A 26,786-nucleotide genomic window follows, 5' to 3' on the forward strand; every position below is an offset into this window, starting at 1 on the left:
ATAATGACTACCAAGCTCACGACCATCCTCATCTTTTGCTTCACTCTGTTCATCGCTCTGGTCTCCGCTGCACCAGTGCGACGCGATGTGTGGGACCCCAGGATCATTACGCCCAACGCAGAGACCATATGGTTGACGGGCCAGACATACAATGTGACATGGTAAGTCTGCGGCCACTTCACCGATTAAAATTGCGCTGATACAGACACACCGTGCTTGCACTGTAGGGAGACCGACGATGCGCCAGTCAACATCACCAACAAAATCGGTCGCGTCGTGCTTGGCAAGGACGGCATCCAGAACCAAGGTAAGCACTGTACTTATAATACCCAGTCCATGCCGTACTGACCTCAACAACCGCGTCAGCTGTGCTTGCGAGCAACTTCTCTATTACGCTCGGAAGCATCGAGATCACCGTCCCCGACGATCTCGAGCCTGGCTTCGACTATAACATCGTTTGTGAGTACAATCCTTGCTATGCAGTTTGGGCTAAATATAATGCGTCAATCAGTGTTTGGTGACTCGGGAAACAGTAGCCCCCAATTCGCCATTCTGTGATCATGGCAGGGACCTAATGTTTCGGTCAAGGACATCAGCTCTAATGCTGAAAAGTCCCTCCGATGCTTGGTGTATTGGCAACGGACATTACGTGGACTCTCGTCATTTACCTTAGCACGTCAATGGACAAGTTTGTGGACCGAGTAGTACCAACGATGATTATTCTGGTTGTAACGTGGAACAGAGCTGACAAATCCGCCAATGGAAGAAAAGACCTTTGCTGTCTTCGACGGCTCTGAGGCTTCATGAGGCCGCAAGGCATGACAGCAGCAAGCCATACTGATCTTCGTCAAGACCTGTCGGCTTGCCAGTCCACCATGACCAGTTACCTGTGAGAACATGGTCAGCGAGATAGCTCTACGGAACCTGAGTATGGCATAAGTGAAATGTCTCAGCAAATATAGTCGTCACTTCTGCCCCGACATTTGTCAAGGCAAATTGGACTCATTAAATCAGTAAAACATCGTCGACAGCTGAACAGAGGCCTCGATAAGTAGCAAAGCGAATCTCACCTCCACAGCCGTCCACTCAGTGTAGAGACCGCCGCATCGTCAAATCAGGATGAGAGGCGAGGGGCCTACGAGAAGCTGAACAGTACCCAAACGGACATTGTGGTAGGAGGACGAGGAGGACGAAGAGCGCGTTCATTCAAAATTTGACCAGGCTCAGGATTCAGACGCTCGCTCGCGATCCCGTGATGGGTCGCGTAGTACGCGTCGGGCGTCTTGACGATGGTTCATTTCCACGGTTGACTTGTCCCTGTCTGCGTAACGCCCATTCGCGACTCACCGCCTCACGCAAGAATAATAATGGCTACCTCCAACTCAAACTCAACAAGCAGGCTCACGCGCCCCGTTCCCTACACTCCCAAGCGACCCCACTCAGTTTCCACCGAAGATCTCACTAGCACCGGCCGGATACCCCGCTCGACGACCCCCAGCCTTCTCAGCTCGGCAAAGAAATTCAAGGCGGCCCTCTCGACGGAGTCTCGCTCGCGGTTTACTGCGAAACCTAGGTCAGGGCTTACGTCCGTCCCGGGTTCACCCACGAAGGATGTACGACCGAAGACGCCAACTACCCCCAAGCGAGGCTCCGAGAGCCCGCTGCTCTTTCCGCAGATCAGCGAGATGGATGTGAGCAGGATCGACCCAGAAGAGGCGCTGGTAGACTTTCAAACTGTAGAGCCTGGGGACATCTCTGGCGAACTCGACGAGGCTGCGCTCGCAGACTACGGTAAGGAGGACAAAGTACTTGTATCGATAAGGTGGGCATCGCATTTCCCCCTACATCAATTCAAGGACTCTGCCGCGCACAGTCAGAGTAAAAGAAGAACATAGTCATGCTCACAATACGTCTGCCAGAATACGGCCCACCAACGCCACTACCGCATGGCAGACAACAGACACGATACCCAAGAGCATGAAGCTCGACTCTCAGTATTGTAAAACTACGACGACGACACCCCAAGACTTCCGCTTTGACGAAATTCTCACCGGCTCCGACAACAAGCCCGTTTACAACGCCGTCGCGCGCAGCCATGTCTGCGCCGCGATGGACGGCTACAATGCCATTATTTTCGCCTATGGTCAAACCGCTAGCGGCAAGACCTTCACGCTCGTGTGTTCCATCGTTAGACCTGGCGCACGCATACGTACTGATGGGATGCGCAGACCGGAGACGAAGACCAGCCCGGTATCATTCCCCGCGCGATGAAGGACATCTTCGCCTACATCAGGCGGACGCCGACACGCGAGTACCTCCTGCGGTGCTCGTACCTTGAGATCTACAACGAGACCATTCACGACCTGCTCGCACCACCCTCCTCCTCCGTCTCGCAGCCCGTGCAGATCCAGGGCACGGGTAACAACGTCATCCTCACGCCCCTCCGCGAGGAGGTCGTCACGAGCCTCAAGAGCGTACGCGAGGTCCTTCAGCGCGGGGAGGGCAACCGGCGCACGGCAAGCACGGACTGGAACGAGAGGAGTAGTCGGAGCCATAGCGTTTTCCGCGTGGTTATTGAGAGTAGAGAACGCGGGAGTGGTACTGATGAGGGCGGGACCCCTAGCGGAAGGACGACGCCAGGTTTCAGGCCTCCGACGCCGGGCGGACCGAGGCTACAAGCGAGAGGCGGACGAAGTGTACAGACGTCTGTTCTGGTAGGCTGCTGTCGCCTGGATTCCTGATGTGTATACTGAACGGTTCTCCGTAGAGCCTTATTGATCTCGCTGGCTCTGAAAAAGCTACCTCAGACAAGGAGCGCACTCGAGAGGGCAAGTACATCAACACCAGGTATGTATCCGTACTACTTCAACCGCACACCACACTGACACACTAGTCCAGTCTGCTCACTCTGGGTACCGTCATCGGTACGCTCGCCGAGAACTCCGCGCGGAACAAGCACGACCACGTCCCCTTCCGAAACTCGAAACTGACGCGGATGCTGCAGCCCTCGCTCTCGGGAAACGCACGCATCTCCGTCATTTGCACGATCAACCCGGACACGGGCGCGATCGCCGAGTCGACGAGCACGCTCCTCTTCGCGCAGCGCATCAAGAAGGTGCAGCTGAACGCGCAGAAGAAGGAGGTCGTCGACACGGAGGCGCTCCTCGAGCGTTACAGGAAGGAGATCGAAGAGCTCAGAAAGAGGCTGTCCGAGAAGGAGGCGGAGGCGCCTGCGTTGAAGCGTAGGCTCTCTGCGCGCGAGGTAGGCTGGGGCTGTCTGGTGGTGGGTGAATGGCTGATAAGAATCGTTGCGTAGCAATTGGACGAGTCCCGGGCGATGAGCGACCTAAACTCGCGGATTAGGCAACTCACGAAGCTCATTCTGACCAGTCAGACTGTCGACGAGAACAAGGATAACGAGTCCCGTCCGGCAAGCCCGTCGAAGGTCGACTTTGACATGTCTCCCTATCAGGTGCGTGTGATTGGTGGTGTTTTAGCGTTTCAGGCTAACAGGCCCCGTAGCTGCAACAGGAGCTGCTTTCCGCTCGCAGACAGATCGATACACAGGCTACTCAAATCCTGTCGCTCGAAGCAGCCCTGCTTGCGCGACCGCAGCTGCCACCCGACGCGCCTGAGAGCGAGAAGGACAAGGCGTTGAACGAGCAGACGAAGACTATCCGCGAGCTTGAGATTGTCGTCAGAGGCTACGAAGAGAACCTCGGTGAGCCTTTACGCGCAGTCAGGGAGGATGTAGAGAGGGAATGGATCGCGAAGCTAGAGAAGGAGAAGCGAAGCCGAGAAGAGAAGGAGGCGTGGGCAGACGCGCTCGTAAAGCAGCTCGAGAAGGAGAAGAAGGTGAGCAGACGTCCAATTGCCACCTTTGCGTTACGCTCACACGTACGTTACAGACCCGCATGAAGCTCGAGGATGAGCGGCAGGCTTTGGCGGCCTTCGTAAGGAAGTTCGACGCACTCGGCCTCAGCACAGGCCTGCCCATGGCAGTCCCGTCGAAACTCAACCCGCCGATGCCCACGCCCGGCGGTGCAGCGGCGGTTTTCGCGCAGCGACAGCGGAGTCGGCTGCAATCCATGGATCCGGACCCGACTATGTCGCCGGTTGCGGAGACTGATTCGCCGATGCGCTTGCCCGCGGTCGAGCCTAGTCTCCTTGAAGAGGAGTGGGATGCGGTAGACGACGTGAGCTTTGGCGACGACAAGCCGTTTTTCCCCATCCCTACCAAGTCAAGGAAAGGGTCGCATAGCCCAGTGCGAAGCATCTTGGCCCGGGGTCAGAAAGAGAATATGCCTGTGTAGGATTGCGCATATGCGTTTCATGAGTTACTCGTACATGTACCGTCGTATGGACCCCTCAGCTCTGGAAGCCATGTCTTGTATGAACACATTCGATCTTCTGCCATGTGATATCTTTGCCTCATCGTCCGTATTTTCGTGTTTCGTTACAGTATGTAGTAGGAGTCAGTGTCTTGATTCAATATGCTTACTTGGATCTTGCTCATCAGCTGAAACTGCAGGGTGAGAATGAGGCCGACTGGGTCGGATCTGTTGGCAATGACGCTGACGGAGAACTCGGAACGGCCGCTTCTTGAGAAAGCAGAAGACAGTCAAGAAAGACATAGCCACCGCTAATATCTGCGCCTTGTGGCCGTATATGGTTTCTAGGTGGACTTGTACGGCCCGGCACGTCGGCGAGGAGGCCCCACGGCGCGAGCCGTGTGGGGGCCGGTGCGTGCCGGCTGTCCCGGCGTCGGCATTCTCGATCGGGGGTGTGATCTGCAGCCCGATTTGTTCGCCGGCGGCTGCCGATTGGGCGAGAGGCAGGCGGAGAGGGCATCGGCCGACTGGGCGCTCGGAGGACAAAGTCGAGGAGTGGGTCGCGGCTGGAGCTGCCGCCTGCCTTGCGGCTGACTCAAGATAAATACATACCGCCATGCACATCCGTCGCCGCGGAGGATCCCCACCTGTAACGACCTATCCTACTCCTGCCTCCCCTGAGACCTTGAGATTTTAACGAACACACCATGACACGAGAGTCGGGCATGACATCAGAGACAGCCACTCTGCGAGGCGACACAGAGCCTAGCGCACCCAGCGCACCCACGAAGACCGGTTTTCCGAAGCCTGATTCTAGGATAGGGCAAGAAATAGCGGGCGAACGCTCAAGCTCCCAGACCACTTCGCAGTCACACGAGGATGTTCAAATTATTGACTGGGACGGCCCCGATGACCCGGAAAATCCAAAAAAGTGCGTCGTGGCTCAGTCTCAATCCGTGAAATGCTGAACAACTTTCTGCAGCTGGAGCTTCAAGAAGAAATGGGCCGCGACCGCCATTGTGTCTGCGTTCACCTTCATCAGCCCGGTGTCGTCATCAATGATCGCACCGGCGTCCGATCAGTTGGCGCAAGAATTTGGAATAACGAGCGAGACTGTCATTGCACTGGTCACGTCCATTTTTGTGTTGGCGTATGGTACGTTGTTGATTCATCTTGGTGCGTACAGACAGTCTCATTTGCGTTCTACAGCATTGGGCCCATTATTCTTGGGGCCACTAAGTGAGATTTTTGGACGGTCGCGGGTACTTCAATTAGCGAACATGTGGTATCTAGGTAAGTGCGAGATAGTGCGCACGAAGGCCGAGTCTCTCAGGCTGATTCTTGTTGCAGCATGGAATTTGGGCTGTGGATTTGCACAGAATACTGGGCAACTCATCGCCTTCCGTTTCCTCGCGGGCCTAGGCGGCAGTGCACCGCTTTCAATAGGTGGTGGTGTACTCGGTGATTGCTGGCGACCGGAGGAGAGAGGTCAAGCGATCGCGCTCTACTCTCTCGCCCCGCTTCTCGGCCCTGTGATCGGGCCAGTCTGCGGTGCATGGATCGGGCAGCGGTCCACTTGGCGCTGGGTGGTACGTCTCATTCAGGCGTTTGAATCTCACATGGCGCTGACGTTCGCGGTGCAGTTCTGGTCAACAACTATTGTCGATGCCTTCATCCAGTGCATGGGCGTGTTGTTCTTGCAAGAAAGTAAGTTGCTATTTGCCTTGCCGACTATACCGTCTCACGGGCGGGCGTTGTTATCAGCTTATGCTCCTATCCTCTTGGAACGCAAGGCTGCAAGAATCCGCAAGAATATGGATCCTGAGAAGGCCGAGAGACGAATCATCCGTACCGCCTTCGATAGCGCTGACAGACAGTAAGTGCCCACTGCAGCTAGCTAGGCAAATTATTGATCCTGACACTCCGTCTAGTTGGCAGCAGATTGTCTCAAGATCCCTTGTCCGACCCTTCAAGCTGTTCTTCCGCGAGCCTATCATCATGCTCCTCGGTATCTACATGGCCTTCGTCTACGGCACCCTCTATCTATTCCTCACGACCATCGATGGTATGTTCGAGGGCATCTACGGCGAGCGCGTCGGCATCGCGGGTCTGAACTACCTCGCTCTCGGTGTCGGCCTTACCGGTGCTTCGCAAATCAATGCACGGTCGCTTGATGCAATATACAAGTACTTTACAAAGAAGAACAATGGCGTCGGAAGGCCGGAATTTAGGTTGCCGTCTATGGTGCCTGGTACTATTCTGCTGCCGATTGGACTCTTCATCACTGGGTGGACGGCACAAAATCATACACATTGGATCGCACCCGATATTGTGGTTATCCCTCTGCTTGTTTCACACTACGTCGTCTCTTACATGACTTTGTCTTGCAGGGCATTGCGCTGGTAGGCGCCGGGATTATCCTCAACTTCCAGTGCATTCAAACATACATCATCGACGCGTTCACCCTACACGCCGCCTCAGCGCTTGCTGCTGCGACCTTCTTGCGTTCATGCGCAGGCTTCGGCTTCCCGCTGTTCGCGCCATCCATGTACAACGCCCTTGGATACGGCAAGGGCGACTCGATACTTGCCGCTGTCGCCATCGTGGTCGGGTGCCCTGCGCCATGGCTATTTTGGACGTACGGCGAGCGTATACGAGCAGCGAGCAAGTATGCGCGATCGTAGACGTTTGTTCCCATTTTCGTGTTAACATCTCAACATCATCTACACGCGGTCATCTGTCATCATTTGTCATTTAACGCATGACTCTTCAGGAAGCAACATCACTACTTTACGTTGTTTACGAAATCATGGACTTCCGTTGACGCTTTGTTTTTGTTTCATGCCGCATCGTCGCATTATAGAGATACCATACCATGCATGCCGTAGTAGTACTGATCACGCAATGTATTCAACCACAATGATGCAGTGTAATCCCTCATTTCGTAATCTTTTCAGAACCACGGTCTACTAGTATACATTTGAGACGCGCGCTTTTGAGCCCTGTTTCTTGTGTCCAATACTGCTTCATCTGCTGGCTCCGGTGCGGCATATATTCAAACGGTGGTCCAATCTCCAGCGCTCACCCTGAATCGACTCATTGGCGTTGGTGTCGTCTGGGCGTCTGAGTAGACGCCCAAAGGTTGGTAAGATACGGATCTCGATCTTGAGCAGCGCCACATCAGCCTCTGTCCCGACGCTGTTCATATCACTGCCACTGACTTTCCTCCAGGTTCTCATTTTACGATGTTGCGGCGGCGCATGATTCGACACTTGCCTCTGACGCTCAGGCTCTCGCACATTCCATCGCAGCACTTGAACGCGAGTATCATGTTTCCAGTGCAATATCGCCGGGTATACGCAGTGAGTCGGAGGTTTACTACAAACGCGTCGTTGGCCCATCAAGAACAAACACTTCAAGTTGATTATAGCTTCCAATTGCGCAGCGTGCGCTCATAAAGCCATGTTGGGCGACGCTACCATCCACTCTGCTGCGCTCGGTTTGTAGTGCTCGTATTAGGTGCTACATACACCACCAAACGTCGCCGGTCAGACCGCGATCTGAGCTGATCGCCCGTCGCCGGTCTAATGTCTCACGTTCACGTGAGCTTATAGTCGGGTTATCCTGAGGTGACCGCGTAGGATTTGGTTCAGCCAGGTTCTCAGCTTATCATCAGCCTATTAAAAGGCCTCTGGGGTCTGAGCAATCGGCCGATGATAGTGGTTCTCTCATCCCTGACCCATCTCACCATGAGATGTTGTATCCCTGTCGATGCATGTCTGCCTGTTGCGAGCACAGGCGCCGGCCAGCGCCCCGGGCAATACTGAGCGAGCACGAAACTTACTTACTTACATCCACTAGAGACTGATGCCTCATACTACTGAGTACTAAAATTCGAAAGTCCGGCCAAAAGCTTCTCACTGCGTCAGACAATTCCCGCGCTGAGGCCCTCCTCTCCTTTTCCTCACCGACGTTCGACTCCTCCGTTGGTCGGTGACTCAGTGGCTAAATGGAGCATCTCCTCCTCCTCCTCCTCCTCCTCCTCGTTGCTGCCTCTGCTCATCGATAGAAGCTGTTTGACCCCGCTGCTCTTCCCGGCAACATCTCTCGGCTGCTTACAAACTTTCCCGACACGCGCTCGCCGGTGACTGTCGCCAGTGAATGGCCTCGAAGGAAAGGTTTGTCGACGCTGTACGAGCTATGGTTAGCAGGTCCGTACAATCCTTGTTGGGAACTCACAGCTCGTGCCGGGTGCGTCAGACGTGCTGGCTTGAGCTTTGGACTCTGTGGTTCACCGTTGCTACGGTCCTTCTGAATTGCAGGTGCGTCCTCGTCATAGTGCACGGTTTATTCAATCTCCTGAATATATCTCCAGATTCATATTATGGACTTCGTGTGGCTCTTGCAGACACGCGGGACTGGGCCCCAGCGGTGACAAGATTCGTTCACGGTGAAGTCCAGTGAATGTGGAGTTAGAGTTACAAGGTGCGTCTATATGCGCAGTGAGTAGAAACCATAGAATTGACGACTCTTCTTGACAGCGTCTGATCCTGCGAAACATAATAGTAAGTTCACCGTGGCCGGTCAATCATTCATCGACCCGTATTCATTGACCCGTATTCATTGACCCGTGCATCACTGAGTGGACCGTCCGAGTCAGTTCGACCACCTGCTGCCCAATTGCTGTTGCCCGTACAATCATTTGTGTAGTAAATCGTTGGCCCGCGTCGTTTCCATACTACAATGTATTTTTGTTATGACATATATTGCATTTTACACGATCAATGTGATTCTGACATTTGCGATGCAACAAGCGTACGAGAACCCGAGATGCCAGCCTGGTACAGTGTGATACTTGTGTGATTATCAGGGGCGCCACGACACGGTATACACCCGACTGTAAGGCTATCATAGCCGGTGGACGGGTCTGACGGTAGTCTCTTGCGCTCAGCTGATCCTCAGAGTCGGCTGAGCGACCACCCCGAAATGGTCGATGCGACCATTGCCACCATCTGACGGCCGGGTCGCACGGTCTGAAGCGCGGGTCGCGGGGGGCTCCCCGTAAAATGGCGAGCCTCAGATGAGCCACAAACGCCGGTGTACTGTAGCGGTCGCCACAACCCGGCGGGGGGTGTGACGTGTGACAAAAGTTTACGATCCGGCGCAGCGGCGGGGGTGGGTGTGACGGATGACCGCCGCCGCCCGGAGGGCGGATCCGTAGTTGTGCCCGCCGCAGGCGCCGCCCTCAGCACTGAAGCGCCCTACGACAGCATTGGCGCCGGCGGTGGGAACGGCTGTGACCTGTGACCCGATGGGTTTGGAGCGGCGGGCGGCGGGCGTGTGACATGTGACAACCGGGTTGTATTGACCGCTACAGTACCTTGTACCCTTCAGGCACCATGCAACTGGTGCCGCTCTGCTACATACATGATATTGGTGATGTCGCTCAATACCGTGAACGAGGGCTGACCGAGTCTGAGTAGTGCAGTGAAAATGTACGGTGCGATATAAAAAACTCAGCTTGAGTGTGCTGAGACCCGCGATTACCGCAGAGGATTCATTTGTAGGATGCCAATGTGAGTTTTCAAGCGCCGAGTCAACCACTTGCATGAACGTCTCCTATGTTCTTACCACATGCCGCAGCTTAGGAAATCAATTGACAAGGATAGGCGAAGCAGCGGTCACGCTCAGATCACCCTGTCGGCGATTGCTCGTGTTTCGTCAAGACTCCTACTTCAATTCGCTGACGCAGGAACATGCGCAGCGCGGAAGGAATTGTAGTGAGAACTAAACGAGCAAGTCGGGTAAAGAAATGACCGGGGGAGTTGCAACTAACTCTTCCATCACACCACCAGCGGGCCTTCACTGGATGGTGAAGTCATCACTAGTGTTGCCAGAATCGCCGTACACTGATCGTCAAAGCATGCCAGTGAGTGAAGCATTCATTCACGTTAGGTGGCAATTGGCACTTACGGGTGATGATGTAGTCAGTGCCAGCATCGATGTTCGAAGGAACAGTGATCTGAACGCTGCCGTCCGCGAGGGGGAAGCCACCGGACAACGTGACTAAGAGGCGTGTCAATTGACCCATGCCTTTGCGACGCACCAGCAACTCGGACGCACCAACGCCTTGTTGGCCTGTCTTGCCGAGAGTGAGCGTGCCATTGGGGTTCGTGACGCTTGCGAGCGGGTTGCTCGCGTCCCTGGGACGGGGTCGAGGCCTTCAGTTCAAGTCACATCAACAGAACCGCAAGACTTACCAAGTGACGCTGTACATATGTCCACGGACCCATACCGTCTGCGTGTTCGGCGAGAGAATCTTGGGATTCCAAGTCGCGCGAGCGACGTGGACGTCACCTGCGGCGACCGAAGCGACAGACGAGGCAACAGCCAGAAGGAGAGCAGTCGCGAGCTTGTTCATGAACATGGCGATTGGCATGGTGTTCTTCGAATAGATGCGCTGTGTCCTCTAGAGCAACGAGTTGCACTGGCTAATTGATAGCAGGTTCACGCCCTAATATACCTCCTAGAGGCTCGGATCATCATCCTGGATGTGACGCGGTACGAGAAAATGTCCGGGTTCAGATGCGCTTGCGGAAAGATGTGCTGCGGCTCTGTTCGAAACACCTTCTACAGGCAAGAGCGCACTTCTCGCACCTGGATTTGCCTCGTTTCCGTGCTCACCGCATACGATCGTGTAGTCATCACCGTAAAATTATACCCAGTCTACACAAACCGGTATACACCCATTAGCCCAGTCACTGGCTGAGCTCTGCCTCACTGGCGTGCAAGCTCTCCGTCGGTACCGGTTCGCACAGCTGATTGCGTCGAACTTGTCCCCATCATCCTAGTACGTCTCGGGTACCGGTGATGCAACTTCGTCACCCTTTCCACTCTGTCGGACGAAGCACTTGCCGGGAACCCTTGGGATTCACTGATCACATATCACTGAGGTTCGGAAGTATCTTGTACGATTTTACAGGCCTTGTCAAGGAAGGTGAGTACCAAGAGCGGGCGTAAGAAATCCTACGGCGGTATTTAGAGAACTCACGAAGTCTACCAAAACCACCAGCAGTGCACAGAGGTTCTACACGCACAAAATCGACAAATCATCATGGCGCGTACTGCCAGCTGTTCAGACCATGACCCTACACACACTGCACTTGATCATGAGCGGATGCAGGACGCCGTTATAGTCACCTATACCAGGCCCCAGTGGCACAAAGTCTAGCAGCTATTTCTTGAATTATGTCACGGTACGCAACATAGAACCTGACACTCAGCTCGCGGAGCAATCATAAGTCTGCCAAGGAGTACGCGTCACAGTGACCTTGTCGTTGAAGTTGGCAATTTAAAGGCAGGATACGGTAGCGCTGTGACGGACGCGTGACGTTTCGCGTCGTGCATGAGCCACAAGCGCGCCCGGCCAACGCGTCTTCACCGACTTCCTCCACAGCACGCGTCTGTTCGCCGCCCTGTTCCTGCAGAACACGACAACAGACACTCGAAATTATGTCAGACAACTCTGCACACATGTCTCCGCCAGATTCGCCCGACGTACCACTGGCTGGCCTGGAGGAGGACGATGGGACGCAATCAGAACCGATCGACGTGCCAGACGATCTACAGAACGACGAAGAGGAGGAGGAGACACAGGAAGGAGAGACAAGGGGGCAGGGCGAAACTGCCACGCGTGACAAAGAGTCTCGAAAACGGGAGAAGGTCGTCTTCGACGCGAAGAGGCAGCCGGGCAAGACGCACCTCCCGATCGCGAGAGTGCGGAAGGTGTTGAAAGCAGACAGGGTAGGTCACTGTTCACTTATGGACCTTCACGTCCTGACATATTGTGCAGGAGCTGCCTATGGTGCAGAAAGACGCCGCGTTTCTATTCGCTGCGGCTGCAGAGGAATTCACGATGCGGCTAGCTGCCGCGGTGGACCGTGTGGTGCATAGGGACAACCGACTGACCGCACAGTACAAAGACGTTGGTGAGTCTCTTTCACAGTATTGCTAATGAAGGGATGTTGACGGCTATTGCTCTCAGTGTCCCTCTCACGAAGAGACGAGTTCGTCTTCATGGATGGTACGGATGCAGCTTCTCAAACGCTCGTCCTGTCTCAATTCTTCGCAGAGATCATCGCATCAATACCGTCGTCACAAGCCAAACGCAAAGTCAAGGACCTGGTGGTTGACGACAAGGAAGGTAAGCGGAAGAAAAAGAAAGTCGGGCCTATGGACAAGTTCTTGGGCGCGAAGAAGGGCTCGGATGAGGCGGACGATGCTCAAGACGAGTCGGAGGCGCAAGTCACTATGAACGAGGATGGAACGATGTCAATGTCTCTGGAATGACAAGACTTTCCATCTGAGGTTGCGATGTCCTTCCCCAGCGTCGCTTGGAAACCGCTGTCTGTCTGGAGTCACCATGCCAGGCCACTGCTGGCCACTGGTTGGTCTATCGTGTCTATTTATGTCAGGTGCCACAGCCAGTGTTCATCGACCTTGATGGGCTTATGCGTCGGCGCCCTCCTACGAGCGAATGCATGCACAGCGAATGTATCTCGCAGAACTGATTGATATACACCTCGCTGGAGCCAGGGGACACTGGGCAGTCGGGGAGGCCATAGCACAGTTCGCGATGCGGGTACTAGGTGGGGTATCGTAATAGTACGGACAGCAATGCTACGAGGGAAACCAAATCTCGGGCCATATATCATCGTAACGAAGAGACGTATGCAGGCATCGGGCCCAGGCGTATGCTATGCAATGTGGTAACGGACGCGGCACCATCGGTGTCAAGGCAGCATCACCAACCACTGACTGGGGATTGGGATCACTTCCTCATCACCTTCTCACGAAGCTCCGCGCCCTTGAGCCTCGCGCGCAGGTACTCGAGGCGCCCCTCGTACCGCGCCGTGACCTCCGCGCGCCGTCGGCGGATGTCCGTGAGCTCCATCTCCATCGCGCGGATTTCCTCGTCCTCCGTGTGCACGGGGTTCTTGGTCCCGCGCCCGGGCAGCGGCGGCACGTCCGCCGCGAGCGTCGCGCCCGCCCAGCGCGACTCCTCCGTGGACGACTTGCGGTGGCCGCTGGGGCCCTCCGTCTCGGCGACGGTCGCGAGCGGGAGATGGCTCGCGCTCCGGGCGAGGTTGACGCTGGAGCTGCTCGCCATGCCGTAGTGCGCGGACAGCCCGGGGTAGTTGCTGAGCCCCGTCCGGCCGCGCGAGGACATCGAGGAGATGGAGCCTTTGCGGCTCACGGGTTTTGCTTGTTGGGAGATGAGCGTCGTGGAGGACGTCGACGTCGACGTGTGCATCTTCCGGTGGCCCGAGGGGGAGCGTTGGACCGAGGGCGTCCGCGCGCCCGACCCGCCAGACTTGAACGAGACTGTGTCCATGTCCCTCGATGTATGTAGCGAGCGCGCGTCGTTCGTGTGTATGGACGTGGTGTCTACGGAGGGGCTCAGCGGGATGGGAGGCCGCAAATGAGGGCGCTTGTGCCGCTTCGTCAGAGTGCTCAGCTCCAGGCCATTGAACGCGTCCAGCAGTCGTCTCCCTTCTGCTTCAACGAGTTCTATCTGATGGCGGATATCCTTCGCCGACTCCAAGTCGTCGTCGTTAGGCAATGACTCTCCGAGCAGTGCAGGGCTGGTCGGCTCGAACACGGACGCTGCCCCGGGGAAGGCCGACGGTGGGGCAGACGAGCCAGACCGCTTCCTGCCTCTGGACGGACGCAGGTTGGAGCCGCCGGGATCAGACTGAGTGAGGATGGGACGGAGTTGCGGGGTACGCGTACGATCGAGGCCGCTCCTGAACGATGACTCGCTTGCTCGAGACGTGAGACTGCGCGCCCGGTCGGCGTTAGAACCCGTGGAGTATACGCTGGCCGTATCGCCATTGCCAAGGTCAGAGGGAGAAGACACGACACGTCTGCTTCTGCTCGTCGCGCGCTTGAGGAACCCGCCGATACTGGAGGTGAGCGAGGTCTTCGACTGAACAGACGAGGCCCGAGATGACTGTACATAGAACTGAGAAGAAGGTCGGCGGTCGTTGGTGGAGGAGATGGATACTTTGTTGTTATAAGCTTCACTGTACACCCAGAATATACATGGTTTTACTCACTGCGGCTACCGCCAGCGCCATGACCACCGCTAGATATGGGTACGAGGGGCGCCTCTGTGGGGATTTGAGAGTTACTGGCGAACCTTTCGAAGAGGTTTTGCCGTAGGAGACGGTATTCATCATCACTGTGGAGCAGGTGAGCACATGGACAGCATGTAGCAGATCAGCGACGCACCTGAGCAGACCCTCCGAGTTGGCGGTGGCCAACCCGTTCAGCCGTTGCGCCAGTGTTATCCTGGGTACGCTCAGTACAAAACCGGGGTTTTGACCAGACTCAAAGCTCACGTTACTACATCCGTCGACGACCGAGGGGCGGCCTGCTCGCTGACGGTCTCCGCATGGCGCGCAAGTGATATGGAGGTCGAAGAGGCGACCCGGCGCGACAGCTTATTGAAACCACGCGACTCCGAGACCCGTGCCGAGACGAAGGATTGTTTGTCGGAATGAGCGTAAGGAGAAGAGAGAGACGGAGATGAAGAGTGGTCGGTCACGGAGTCGCCGTCGAGGTCGCGCTCCTTGCCCTTGCCCTTGCCATTGCCGTACTGTGTGAGAGCGCCTGGGCTGAGCAAAACGGTATGCATGTGGGCTGGTGGATCCACTCACGAATCGAGCACGGATGGCACGGAAGGAGACGGCGCTCTGGCCGTCGGGGAGGGTGCCAGTGTCCAGGTGTTCCGCCCTCCGAGAGAATAGCCCCATCACCGATGCATACTGGCCGTGCTCTCGCAGAGTCTCAGTCACACTCGGCTCACTCTCCCAGAGTCCCGCCACCCGGTAACCCCTTACATATTCCACAAAAGGCTATTCCGCGCACAAATACTAATACTCGCCGCCGCCCTCCTCTCGCTCGCGCTGCTCTGTACAATGCGCGCTGCAGTCTCGAAGCTGACCTTCCGTGAAAGCGTCGCAGGCCATCCACCCCCAGAGAGATGACCTCCTTCATCATCAAGGCTCACGCAGACAGACCTGTGCCGGAAGCCTGGCAAGCCGATCCTGACTGTCCGTTCTGCCGTATTATTCGTGGCGAGGCATCGGCTTTCCGTCTGTACGAGAACGACCACGTCGTCGCATTCTTAGGTATCGTTGAGCCCATCATCCGCTACGTGTGCGCTCAATCTGGTCTACAGACATCCTCCCTTTGCGCCCGGGACATGCACTGGTAGTACCAAAGACCCACTGTCCTCGCGTCTCCGAGCTACCTCCGGAGTTTGCAGCGGCGACTGGGATGGCGGTCTCGACAGTTGCGCGTGCTATGACCGAAGGTAGAGCGTCCTGCTGTGAATACAGCCCGCTGCTGATCGAACATACTATCAGCATTGGAGAACACGCGTCTTAACGTTGTCTGCAATCAAGAATACGCACAAGCAGTCCCACATGTGAGTTCAGCTTGTGTACAAGCTCCACCAAGCTCATGGACAATGAAGGTACATTACCACATCATACCTGCACCGAAGCTAGGGCCGTCATTCACTACCTCTGAAACGACGAAGGTCGACCACGTCGTTGAGCCACTGACCCAGAAGGAGATGCACAAGCTAGAGTTCGAGAATCGGGGTCTGCTGGATGACGAGGAGGCGAAGGCAATGGCGGAAAGGATTCGTGCCCGTCTGTAATACATAATGGCTGTACTTGCGTTGTGCCACCTTGTCTGAGAACCTGCGAGTCGCAGTCAAAACATAAGTGCTTGCGACATCATCACTCTCCACGGTACCCCGCGTTCTTTGAGGTCGGTTCATGGACACCGTTCTCGAAGCCGAGGTCGAGGACATGTATGTATGTAGATGCCTTTTGCGGGAGTGAGTGGGATTGTGCTAGGCGGTCTCGTGACCGAGGCGAGCCTGGACGACGGTGCCGGTGGTCGGCGGTATATCAAGTATCTGTACGACTACGACTCCGAGGCTGCTCTCACCGTCCCCCACTTTCGCCACTCTACCCTGTTGCGGCGCACGGGTCAAGCGCATCCGCAGCTGTGCATGATGTCCAGCGCACCGGATCAGGATGGCGAGGGTATTCATAGCTCGCCCGTGACGCCTGGCGCGACGCCCACAACCTCCGCATTCGCACACCGTCTCCCCCTGCACCGCAGCGTCAGTCGCTCGTCGCAGTGGTCCGCAACAGACACCCCGCGACACCACCACCAGGGCACTTCCTACTTCCCGGAAGCCCCCCGACCCGTCTCGCCGACTCCCAAACGAACCAAACCGGCCATGCGCAACGCGTCGGTCACCTCGAGAAGACGGCCCGTCCGGAGCACGAGCCTCACCAGCTCGCACGCTACTGCGAGGGCCATGGGTGAGGATCCAGGCATGCTGAGCGAGGAGGACGAGGACGAGGACACCGGCAGTGCGGGCATCGCCGAGGCGGGCGGCGTAGAGGCAGACGACGACGCGGACGACGACGACGACCGAGAAGTCGACCCGATAACCCTGAGGGACCGGCAGTCGCTCATCAACGTCGAGCACCCCTTCGGTCTGCCCATCTGGAAACCCGCACTGTACAAGAAGTCGCGGTCGGTGACGCGGTACGCCGACCAGGCGCTGCACTCAGTTCCCTCGGCCCAGGCGGAGCGGCACTTGCTCCCGGGCAACATCCTCTGGACACTGTGCTTTGGTTGGTGGCTTGCCGTATCCTGCTTCGTCGCATCCAGCTTGCTTTCCTTTGTCCCGAGGGGCGGCAAGCAGTATGCTACTCTCATGTTCGGCCTTGGATGGTACATCGCCTGGCCATTCGGCAAGTACGTCGAGGGTGACCTCTCCTCGCTACTACCTGGTGAAGAGGGCTTCCCTCCTCAAACCATCGTGGAGCATCCTGATGAGGAAGAGGACGAGCAGCTGGAGAGCGCGAGCGATGTCGAATCTACTCCGACCGAGCATTCCTCTGAGGCCAGTCATGACACCATCACCCCCGGCGACGTCGCGCCCACGTCGGCCAACTCTACGGCGCAGCATCCGCAGGTCGCTTCCTGGAACGACATACAGAGTACTCAGCCTAACAGCGCGACAGCGCTCCTGGGTCACCGGAACGCGCCGCGCTTGAAGCCGTCCAAGTCATACGGTGCGACGAATTCCACGCTCAAGTCGCCACCGATAGCGTACTCAATCGGTGTATCGGAGGACAAGCATGGCGACCGGCTCGGGAAGGCACTGTTTCGAGCGATATTCATTTGCGTCATCGCGCCGCTCATGCTATTGGTATCTGTCATCTGCTGGGGCAGCATATTCGCGATCCCAATGGCACGGCTGAACTGGCAGCTGGTGAAATACCTTGTCGAGCAGCCGATGCACATCCGCTTCTGCGCAGCGCCTGTCGTAGCAGTGGCCGAGCAGCCAGAGGGTGACGGCAACGCTGCTTCCGCTGAGGCCGCCGTATCGTTCAAGCCAGCCAGGCTCGCCGCGGGCCAGATCGCACCGTCCGGCTCGCCCACGTCGACCGTGTTGCTCTGCACATACAAGGCGTTCGGGTGGAAGTACTACAAGTACACCGTCGGCGGTGTCAACATCATCTTCGTGAACCTCATGCCCATCGTGTTCTTCGTCATCTTCGATGGCTTCGTCCTGCTGAAGATCGCGGATCGCCGCGAGAACGCGGGCGAGCACGTCCCTGCGGTGCTCGCGTTCCTCACATCGCGCGCACTCATCTTCTTGCTCAGCATGGCGAGCGTCATCCCGCTCTCGTACTTCATCGGCATGGCCGTCGCGTCCATCTCAGCGCAGTCGTCCATCGGCATGGGTGCGGTCATCAACGCGACGTTCGGTTCGATCATCGAGATCCTCTTGTATTGTATCGCGCTCACGCAGGGCAAGGGCCATCTCGTTGAGGGATCGATCATCGGGAGTATACTGGCGGGTGTGCTGCTGATGCCGGGGTCGAGTATGTGCGCAGCCGCGGTGCGGACGAAGGAGCAGAAGTTCAACGCGAAGAGCGCGGGGGTGACAAGCATGCTGCTGATCATGGCTATCATCGGTACCCTCGCGCCGACGCTCTTCTACCAGACGTATGGGAATGTGAGTGGGCCGGTTATGTTGTGTGACCCGAACTCATGGTTATTCAGTTCCAACTTGTCTGCGAGGGCTGCCCGCCGGAAGGCTCGAAAGGACCGTGGTCTTGCCAGCACTGTTACTACAAGTATCCGGACCCTGTCGACGATCCCTTCTACCAGTCGACGGTGAAGACGTTGATGTACTTCTGTGCCGGTATCCTGCTTCTGGTGAGAATTGCCCCACGCATGCTATGTCCCAATGTCTGCTTACCTCTGTGTCGCAGTCATACCTCATCGGTCTCTGGTTCTCTCTTCGGACGCATGCAAGTCAGATCTGGCAGAATCCCCAACAACTTCTGCAGTCTGCGGACCTGCAAGGCGGCCAACATCGCTTGTCCCTCTACCACCGACTCGTCCCAGGGTCCCTCGGCAGTGCGACTCGTCCGTCTCACAGCTTGTCCCACAAGTCCAGCACGATTAACATCACTGTGGACGGTGTAGATTCGCGATCTCAGACCCCGACAGCATCCATGTTCAACGTCCCTGCTCACGGCCACGCTGGCTCCTCGTCCTCCGCCAGCACGAACGCCCCGCCTCCAGCATCAGGTCGCAGGGTGTCGTATGCTCCCGGCCAAGTACCACCGAGTCAGAGCCTGGCTCCGCTGATGGAGAGCGTCGATAGCGCCATGAAGGACACCGGCCTGCACCCCAGTGCGCTCCCGGAGAACATGACTACGGACGACTTCACAAGGGCCGTCGCTGTCGCTACTGTGAGCGCGCTGAGGCACCAGCATGAGTATGCGCGGTCTCCCGCGAGGGCGCGCATGTCGGCGGCGGAGGCAGAGGCAGCGGCCGGGCATGGTGGACACGATGCGCCGTCTTGGAGCAGGACGACCAGTGCGAGCGTGCTGCTCGCGTGCACGGCTCTGTATGCTATCATCGCAGGTAAAGTTATGGATGCAGTCATCCCGTCCGTATGAGCTAACGCGCTCCACAGAATTGCTTGTCGATGTCGTCGACGTCGTCCTTGAGGGCTCTGGCATTGACGAGAAGTTCCTCGGTGTGACGCTTTTCGCGTTGGTGCCCAACACCACCGAGTTCATGAACGCCATCTCGTTCGCTCTGAATCGCAACATCTCGTTGAGGTCAGTGTAGTCAATTTCTTCCAGAGTTTGTGTGGAGTCTCAAACAACGCGTAGCATGGAGATTGGTTCTGCCTATGCCTTGCAGGTCTGTCTGCTACAGATACCCGCCATGGTCGCATTCTCTGCCTGGTATGCCCCGGAGAAAATGGGAGCTGTTTCCGACACTTTCTCGTATGTTCACTCCCATCCTCTGGCGTTTGTCCATTCACCTGATTGTGGCATGCGTCAGGTTGATCTTCCCCCGCTGGGATGTTATCGTGATCATCTTGTCGGTCTTCCTCCTGACTTATACCTATATTGAAGCCAAGAGCAACTACCACCGTGGAAGTATCCTTATTCTCAGGTGAGTGTCATGCAGATTGAATGGTTGCCAATCTAATGCTCAACTTCAGTTACCTTGTATTGGTCTGTGGATTTTTCTTCGCTCCTCATGACGCAGAAGACGATGTCGAGCCCTTTTCATCCGTTCCGCTATCCTTCTTTGCCTCGTTCTTCCATTCTCGATAGCAGTAGTACAAAACACCCGGGGCACCTTGCTAATTATACAGATCTGCCGTCTCGTACGTAGCATACAGTCCTTGCCACGACCTGTCACGACCCATACACATTTGTCTCTCACTCGGACACTCCAAGCTGCATTCCGTCGTAGCGTACTCAATGTAAGCTCTGTAACTTCTCCAATACATCTTGAATTTGAGGACCAGGAATGGATATCCGCTCGGCTTCGTTATCGCCCGCGAGGAACTTGTGTGGATCGGGTACCGAGAGGTAGTGCTCCAAGAAGTCGCCATCAAGGAAGCCGAACGCTGCTTCTGCATCGGTGTGACCCCGCGAGTTCGCTGGTGCTCTCCATCTGCGGTGCAGCTCGTCAATAGCGAGTTACCACGAAGATACAAGGATTACCCACTTTGGATGGAATGTGTTACCAGGCCCGATGATATGTTTCGCCATATTGCGCTGTAGCGCAGTCATATGCAAAGAAATGTCATCGCTCATCTCGAACACGACGCCGATGCGACCTGCTGACGTGAAGAAGACCAGTTTCGACTCGAGCAAATTGTTCGTGAGGTCAGCGGAGCCGAGACCGCCTATGACGTGCGTGAGTACGCATTGTAGCCCTTGGCAAAGAACGCATACCAGGGATGAACTTGTTGACGACGTCTCCGATGTGGTAGCTCCCGTCCCTCTCCAGCGTAGTACGATCACTGGATCTAGCGAATGTGAAGAGGTTGCAATCGCTCTAGTGGGATATCTCAGCCAATCTGAACATTGTTCAGAATCGGGATGTACATACGTTGGCTCCAATGACACCGCCGTTGCCTATTGTCTCGACTGCGACGGGCCATACAGGTGCATAGTCCCGCGCCTTGCACTGCAGTTGACCGTTATTGTCGAGGCTTAGCACCGATACCGAGCTGATAGCGTCGCCCACGACGAGAGTCCGGCCTTTGCAGACGAGACTGGTGACGATGTAGTTGTGGTTCCATTCGGACACCTTGCGTAGCTGCAGGGTCGAATCGTTGATGGTCTCGGTCTTGAACAAGATTACCTAAAGAAGTATCTATCAACGGATGTCGTGTGTATTTGGCAGAAGGTCACATACCGAAGTGTTCACAGCAGCAGCAATCATACCCCTGATGTTCACCAGCTGGTATACGCATCCGCCAACATCCCGCGAAGCCAACATTCTGAGCGTGGGGGCAGAGCCTGCACTCGTGTCAAGCGAGAACAGGATGATACGACCCGCAGATGGCTCTCGCTCGTCAACCTGGAACTCGACGGTTCCAATGCAGATCGAGCAAGGACTCGGGTGTTCGTCCCCTCCTGATAGCGCCAGCGTCGCTGTGATCTCCTCGCCGGGCTCACAGGCAAACGAGGCCAATGCTGCGAAGACGGTGAGTATTCGCTGCGTGCGTCACGTCGCGACGATCGGCTTACGATTGAACGTAGTATCATCGAGGACCTTTAGTGAGCTAATCATGTCTTCTGCGTCACCAATACGCGGTGGCGTAGTCCGGGTGCAGGCAATGATGAACGCTTTGAATTGCGCGTGGTGCGATATTCTTCGCGGGTTCTCCAGCCCCAAGGGCACCTAAAACAAAGTAAGTGCTTGGCCTCCAGTACCAAAAGGGACACGGACCGTCTTGATCTGCATCTTGTCCACTCCGCGCACGTTGCCAATGAGTAACGAAGACGGTGTTCCTAGCACGAGACAAGACGGGTAGGCTGAGGAGTTGATACTGGCTGCGACCACTGGTTCCTGCAGGGCCCAGATCAATCAACATTGAGCCTCTAGAAGCTAGCCCAAAGAGGGGAACCTACCTTGAGCATCACTGGCGATTGATTCAACCTCTGTCGATCCCAATACATCACACTCGCCCTGCTCCCGCTCGCAAGCACCGCCTTCCGGCCATCCACAACGCACGTCGTGAACGACACTGGCGCCGTTCCCAGCGAGAACTGCTTCTGTTCCGCGAGTGCGCCCTCCTTCTCCCTGATGCCGAACGACACTACGCTCCCGTCTGCAAGGCCCGCGAGGAGGTGCGGCCGGAAGTCTGGCTCCTTCCTACTTCGGCTCGCGCCAAAGTTGTGCAGGAGCAGCGAGCGCGGCAGGGACGGGACGCCGACCTCGCAGAGCGTGCTGAGGTACGTCTCCGCGGTGTTGAGCGATAGGAGCGCGACGCGGTTCGTGCCCCAGAAGGAGACCGCAATCATGGTCGCGTAGTTCTTCGTCGGGTCGAAGGGCGCGCACGAGACGGCGGCGATCTCGAGCGGGCCGTAAGTCGCGTCAGCAAAGTCCCTATGTCTGCAAACGAAGTCAGCCTTGGTGCGTGTCACGGTGCATAACCCTAGACGCACTTGAGCAGTTGGAACTGCCTGCTGTCGCTCAAATTGTACAACGCCAGCCGTCCCCTCCCCAGACCGAGCACGACCTGGCTCGCGTTCAAGTCGGCCGCGACAATGCTCCGCCCCTCCTTCTGCGCGTCCCACCCTTCGCTCACGAGAGAGAACAGCCCAAGCGCCTTGTCGTACTCAACGAGCCGCAGCTTCTGCGGCGTGACCTGCACGACGAGCGACGAGTCCACGTACGCGGACTTGCCGCCCGCCGTCGTCCGTCGCGGGATGTTCTTGATTGCGAGAGTCGGCACGGATGCGAGGAGCCCGTCGGTGCTAGGGTCGAGTCGTGTGATGGACTCGGCGCTGTCGAAGCGGAAGACGTAGGTCTCCTCCAGCGTGGACGCGATGATGTGGCTGTCAACACTGTGTACCGGTCAGAAATCGATTCGCGGATGCGGAGTAGTCATATTCACGTATCCTCGAAGCGGGACCGGATCGCCCAGATGTTGGTGACGTTCGCCAGCCCCTCGACTACAGCTCTCTCTTGGAAGTCTGCACCTGTCCTGATAACCTTCAACGAGCCGCTGTTCCGACCTCCCGAGCACGTTATGATCTGGGGCTAGACGGATAGGTCATGAGTGTGAACCTTGAACCTTTCATACTTCACGAGGGATAGACGTACCTGCCCGCTGCCCTCCAAATCTGCCATCGCAGCATCGACAATCGGGGCGACGTTCTCCCATCGGTCAACAGCTTCCACATAGCTCCCCTTTGTACTGACCACCTTCCCGTCCTTCCCCTCTCTGGCCTCCCGCGCCTCCATATCCCAGTCCCTATCTGCCCGCCCCTTCCCCTTCGCCGCCGACGAGCCCGCACTCAGCGCAGCGGGCTCCACCGTCGCGACGCCCTTCGGCACCGGCAGTGTGTCCGCGTCGACGTCTGACACGGGCGTGGGCGAGACGCGGAGGAGCTGGGGCTCGCCGAAGTGTGAACCGACGAAGAGGACCTGGGAGGTGAGGTAGGTGAGGGACGTCGCGGGGGAGGTCGAGCCGAGCGGGACGACTAGGAGGGAGGGCGGGTCGGTGAAGGCGAGCATGGTGAGCCGGCCGTAGGTGTCGCCGATGAGGAACCGTCGACCGTCTGGGTCTACGGGACAGCATCTGCAACCACGGAAGTTGAGGATACTCGAGAAACGAGATGGGCGGGCACGCTCACGCTGTAATCTCGCTCCAAGGCCAGTTTACCCGCAGGCGGGGCTTCGCCTTCCTCGCGTCGCGCTCCTTCTCCTTCTCCTTCGCCTTCAGCATCTGCTTCGAGTCCCCGCTCGAGAGGCGCTCGCTCACGCGACGCTGCTTTCCGCGCTTCACCTCCTGCTGCTCCCGGCTTTCGTGCTCGATGAAGAGGATCTTGCGTCCACCGAGCACAAGCACGCCGCCACGGTGGCTCCGGCGACTGTCCTCCTCGTCGTCGTATTCGTCGTCTTCCGCTTCAGGCGAAGCATAAGGAGGGACGGGGACGAGCAAGGGCGGGGATTCTGTCTCGGGGAAGGTGGAGGACGGGAGGATGCACGAGCGGATGGTGACGGAGGGCGTGGGTGAGATCTCGTAGTTGTCGAGGTCGATGTCGCGGGAGAGCAGCTGTAGCTGTCGTTGGTGGTTGAAGTGTAGGATGCCGAGTGCATACGAGTCGGACTCCGTTTGCAGGAAAGTCAGAGCGACAATGTATAATTCGGGGATCCTACAACTGAGTTGTTAGAGTGCGCAGGGTGCAAATGGTGTGGACGTACGAGACATCCATGACCTCCGGCTTCTTCCCTTCCCTAAACTTGATGAGCTTAAGCTTCCCGGTGTAGCAGTTGACCACTGCGATCCGTCCCGATGAATGTACGAGGACGTCCGTAACAAATTCAGCAGGGCGAGCGTAGCGATCGTGCAGCTCGACATAGTGTTTGCTGACAAGGCTTGGCCTCCCCTCGCCGTCAGTAGTATATCCCAAGACTATCAGTCTGGGGTCAGGATGATCTGTAAGGACGAGGATCTTGGAGGTATCGCCAACCTGTGAGGGCATGTAAACTCGACACTCCAGGTGAGACAGCAAGCTAGAGCTCACCGGCAGTGCTTTGACTGCCACGACCCTTCCCCATATCTCAAGGCTGCATTCCTTGCGCAAGCCGTCTGCTTGCAGCGAGAAGACCTCGATTCTGTTGGTCTTTCCGACTACGAGGAACTCTTGGTCGGCCGTTAGACTGCATCTCGCGGAGGACACGACTGAGGATGGCTGGTGGAATGTCGCGACGACCCTCATCGCAGGAAGGGAGGAGAACGCAGGCCTGTAAGTACGGAGAAGGGAGTGGATGGCCTCTCACACGTAGGCGCCCTGGGCCGATCGCTCATTCATGCCCTTACGTCAGAGTTTCGAGCAGAGAGCGCCCACAACACTGAATAGCACTATCGCGACTCACTGGTCACAACATGTATTCCCTTGCTCGCAAGAGCAAGGCTGCCGACTGCAGTTGATAGTAGCTGCTGCTTCAAATGCATTGTTACTAACTATACCAACTACGGGCTAGCCAGCCTACAATTGCAGCGACTGTTGCGCTTGACGCGATCGCAAAGGCAACAGCGCGATCAGAAGTCAGTATGTGTAGAGTCCGAGTCCGCTCTGCAGCACGTCCACCGTCGTCAGCAGCTGCGACTACCGTCGAGGCCACAGACGGCTGGGTCGAGTAGTACACCGTCTCCATGATCTGCGACAACACGCGGTCCTGGGCCTCCATCCGCTGCACCAATGCATCCGCCTTGCCCTCGAGCATCGCCGCGTTCTCCGCCGACATCTCCTCGACCTTGCGCTCGAACGTCTGCGCGAGCCTTTTGCGCTTCCACGGCTCGACCAAGACGATCGCGAGCACGAATACGAGCATGTTCACGCCCATGACCGCGAGCGAGCCGTACGTCGACGCGCTGCGGATCTTGTCCGACCACGCCTGCTCCTCGTGGTAGCGGTTCAGGATAACGCGCATGAGCTCGCTGAACTCGCGCTCGACCGCGTCCTCCGCCACCGACGCGGCTAGCTTCGCGCGCGTCTCCTCCTGCTCGTGCAGGTGGTCCTTGCGCACGAGCTCTGTGAACCGGATTACGTCCTGGTCCGACCAAGTCGACTTGCGCTGCAGCAGGTCATTCACCTCGCGTTGTGAGGACGCCCGTAGCCGCACGGCGGAGTCGTATGCCTCCTTTGCTTCACGGGCTTCCCGTCGGACGGCCTCGATCCGCCCCTCTATAAGTGCAAACCCATGTCAAGGTGCGGTACAGCATCACTCGTGCGACCTACTCACCCTGTGTCACGACTCGTCTCTTCAGCTCCTCGATCTCCCCATACCCTGTCGCCTTGTTGATCTCCTTCCCCAGCTGAGAGAAGGACCGCGCTACATCCGCAGTGAACTGGTCTATCCGCCGGCGCGCGGCGGTAGCCGTGTGTGTTGTCCACTGCTGCACCCGTTCTCGCACCTCCGCGATGGCATCGACGTTGGACGAGGCTATCTTCTCTTGCTCTCGAGGTTGCGAAGGCCCCGGCTGAGTCTCATCGGATGGTTTGGGAGGTGGCGCCGCATTGGTGATTTTGAGCCTAAGCTGAGCGCGAGCGCGGAATGCATGGTGGATGGGGACGAGTCGGGGAGCAGACAAGCAGGAGGCACAGTGAAATGACGGCCGAAAGAGGGACGTCCTGAGCATGTCCAAGCACAAGGATAGCAATGGAGCTTGGAACGATGAGTGGGCGGCCGCGTCCAGCGGGCTTGTCGGGAATACGGATGCGTACGGCGGCAGCAGCTGCAGCCACTGGCACACTTCGCGATTTGCCTGTGCTACGCGTACCACGTGACTGGTGTATATCGCGTCGTGTTAATCCCCGGGCTCGAGTCGTGCTTTCCTCATTTCCTCATCATTCATACATTCACTTGGATTTTTGGAGTCTCCAAATATCCAGGAAGACTAATCAGGCAGTCACGAAGGACAGCAACAGATGATGCAAAATCGTACTCCGTTACTGACGTCGACCTTCAACATGAAGTCGAGGACCCTGTCTACCATTCAATATTCAGGCTCCAGGATGACCGTTGGATGCACGGGCCAAAAGTCAATAGTTTCGTGGATTCGCATCAATGACAACCATATAAATCACCCTACGTACCTCCCTAGTCGATTACTCTTGCCAAGCTTTACGCAGTTGAACATCCGAATTATCGTGCAGGCAAACCGGTATTCCTCTGGCCAGCACCTTCGGTCACCGGTGGTGCTGAGGCTCTGGCAACTCATAGGAGAGCATCCGACCGTGTATTCCGTGCCAAGGTGCGCTTCTCACTTCGCTGACTACGTGCTTC

At 56.9% G+C, this 26,786-nt stretch overlaps 10 protein-coding genes across 10 annotated transcripts; 6 read left to right on the forward strand and 4 right to left on the reverse strand.

The window, feature by feature from the left end:
* Nucleotides 1–3: 3 nt before the first annotated feature.
* Nucleotides 4–558, forward strand: C8Q71DRAFT_853875 (uncharacterized protein; the record flags this gene model as incomplete). Its single annotated transcript, XM_047926986.1, has 4 exons — nucleotides 4–161; nucleotides 228–307; nucleotides 367–459; nucleotides 512–558. 4 exons carry the CDS (start codon nucleotides 4–6, stop codon nucleotides 556–558), a joined length of 378 nt encoding a protein of 125 aa, XP_047782792.1.
* A 634-nt stretch (nucleotides 559–1,192) lies between these two features.
* On the forward strand, nucleotides 1,193–4,515 carry C8Q71DRAFT_737305 (kinesin-domain-containing protein). The gene is made up of 8 exons (XM_047922589.1): nucleotides 1,193–1,822; nucleotides 1,920–2,175; nucleotides 2,229–2,714; nucleotides 2,768–2,847; nucleotides 2,899–3,262; nucleotides 3,317–3,472; nucleotides 3,523–3,855; nucleotides 3,909–4,515. Exons 1-8 carry the CDS (start codon nucleotides 1,368–1,370, stop codon nucleotides 4,311–4,313), a joined length of 2,535 nt encoding a protein of 844 aa, XP_047782793.1. The 5' UTR covers nucleotides 1,193–1,367; the 3' UTR covers nucleotides 4,314–4,515.
* A 393-nt stretch (nucleotides 4,516–4,908) lies between these two features.
* Nucleotides 4,909–7,274, forward strand: C8Q71DRAFT_828532 (MFS polyamine transporter). The gene is made up of 4 exons (XM_047926330.1): nucleotides 4,909–5,262; nucleotides 5,314–6,207; nucleotides 6,263–6,662; nucleotides 6,722–7,274. The coding sequence occupies exons 1-4, from the start codon at nucleotides 5,039–5,041 to the stop codon at nucleotides 7,013–7,015; spliced, it is 1,812 nt and encodes a 603-aa protein (XP_047782794.1). The 5' UTR covers nucleotides 4,909–5,038; the 3' UTR covers nucleotides 7,016–7,274.
* Nucleotides 7,275–10,067: 2,793 nt separating this feature from the next.
* Nucleotides 10,068–10,985, reverse strand: C8Q71DRAFT_332923 (uncharacterized protein). Its single transcript, XM_047917890.1, has 4 exons — nucleotides 10,592–10,985; nucleotides 10,455–10,534; nucleotides 10,305–10,397; nucleotides 10,068–10,240 (listed from the first exon to the last, which is right to left on the reverse strand). The coding sequence occupies exons 1-4, from the start codon at nucleotides 10,768–10,770 to the stop codon at nucleotides 10,194–10,196; spliced, it is 399 nt and encodes a 132-aa protein (XP_047782795.1). The 5' UTR covers nucleotides 10,771–10,985; the 3' UTR covers nucleotides 10,068–10,193.
* Nucleotides 10,986–11,717: 732 nt separating this feature from the next.
* C8Q71DRAFT_332963 (uncharacterized protein) lies at nucleotides 11,718–12,921 on the forward strand. The gene is made up of 4 exons (XM_047917891.1): nucleotides 11,718–12,134; nucleotides 12,184–12,319; nucleotides 12,376–12,414; nucleotides 12,463–12,921. The coding sequence occupies exons 1-4, from the start codon at nucleotides 11,844–11,846 to the stop codon at nucleotides 12,678–12,680; spliced, it is 684 nt and encodes a 227-aa protein (XP_047782796.1). The 5' UTR covers nucleotides 11,718–11,843; the 3' UTR covers nucleotides 12,681–12,921.
* Nucleotides 12,904–15,030, reverse strand: C8Q71DRAFT_884495 (uncharacterized protein; the record flags this gene model as incomplete). The annotated part of the gene is made up of 4 exons (XM_047928534.1): nucleotides 12,904–14,396; nucleotides 14,450–14,574; nucleotides 14,625–14,684; nucleotides 14,735–15,030. The coding sequence occupies 4 exons, from the start codon at nucleotides 15,028–15,030 to the stop codon at nucleotides 13,162–13,164; spliced, it is 1,716 nt and encodes a 571-aa protein (XP_047782797.1). The 3' UTR covers nucleotides 12,904–13,161.
* Nucleotides 15,031–15,378: 348 nt separating this feature from the next.
* On the forward strand, nucleotides 15,379–16,062 carry C8Q71DRAFT_853881 (HIT-like protein; the record flags this gene model as incomplete). The annotated part of the gene is made up of 4 exons (XM_047926987.1): nucleotides 15,379–15,526; nucleotides 15,577–15,711; nucleotides 15,764–15,825; nucleotides 15,874–16,062. 4 exons carry the CDS (start codon nucleotides 15,379–15,381, stop codon nucleotides 16,060–16,062), a joined length of 534 nt encoding a protein of 177 aa, XP_047782798.1.
* A 363-nt stretch (nucleotides 16,063–16,425) lies between these two features.
* C8Q71DRAFT_700099 (uncharacterized protein) lies at nucleotides 16,426–20,080 on the forward strand (the record flags this gene model as incomplete). The annotated part of the gene is made up of 7 exons (XM_047920102.1): nucleotides 16,426–18,453; nucleotides 18,501–18,656; nucleotides 18,713–19,373; nucleotides 19,426–19,573; nucleotides 19,628–19,744; nucleotides 19,803–19,916; nucleotides 19,966–20,080. The coding sequence occupies 7 exons, from the start codon at nucleotides 16,426–16,428 to the stop codon at nucleotides 20,078–20,080; spliced, it is 3,339 nt and encodes a 1,112-aa protein (XP_047782799.1).
* A 147-nt stretch (nucleotides 20,081–20,227) lies between these two features.
* Nucleotides 20,228–24,715, reverse strand: C8Q71DRAFT_884509 (mono-functional DNA-alkylating methyl methanesulfonate N-term-domain-containing protein; the record flags this gene model as incomplete). The annotated part of the gene is made up of 14 exons (XM_047928535.1): nucleotides 20,228–20,426; nucleotides 20,481–20,661; nucleotides 20,711–20,813; nucleotides 20,868–21,122; nucleotides 21,177–21,457; nucleotides 21,512–21,665; nucleotides 21,714–21,833; nucleotides 21,896–22,379; nucleotides 22,433–22,834; nucleotides 22,885–23,030; nucleotides 23,094–23,571; nucleotides 23,627–24,148; nucleotides 24,198–24,466; nucleotides 24,521–24,715. The coding sequence occupies 14 exons, from the start codon at nucleotides 24,713–24,715 to the stop codon at nucleotides 20,228–20,230; spliced, it is 3,789 nt and encodes a 1,262-aa protein (XP_047782800.1).
* A 208-nt stretch (nucleotides 24,716–24,923) lies between these two features.
* C8Q71DRAFT_828543 (Mdm33 family-domain-containing protein) lies at nucleotides 24,924–26,317 on the reverse strand. The gene is made up of 2 exons (XM_047926331.1): nucleotides 25,743–26,317; nucleotides 24,924–25,684 (listed from the first exon to the last, which is right to left on the reverse strand). Exons 1-2 carry the CDS (start codon nucleotides 26,137–26,139, stop codon nucleotides 24,957–24,959), a joined length of 1,125 nt encoding a protein of 374 aa, XP_047782801.1. The 5' UTR covers nucleotides 26,140–26,317; the 3' UTR covers nucleotides 24,924–24,956.
* Nucleotides 26,318–26,786: the final 469 nt, after the last annotated feature.

Source organism: Rhodofomes roseus (assembly GCF_022264815.1).
Source record: "Rhodofomes roseus strain CIRM-BRFM 1785 chromosome Unknown C8Q71scaffold_3, whole genome shotgun sequence".
NCBI classification, from domain to species: Eukaryota; Fungi; Basidiomycota; class Agaricomycetes; order Polyporales; family Fomitopsidaceae; genus Rhodofomes; species Rhodofomes roseus.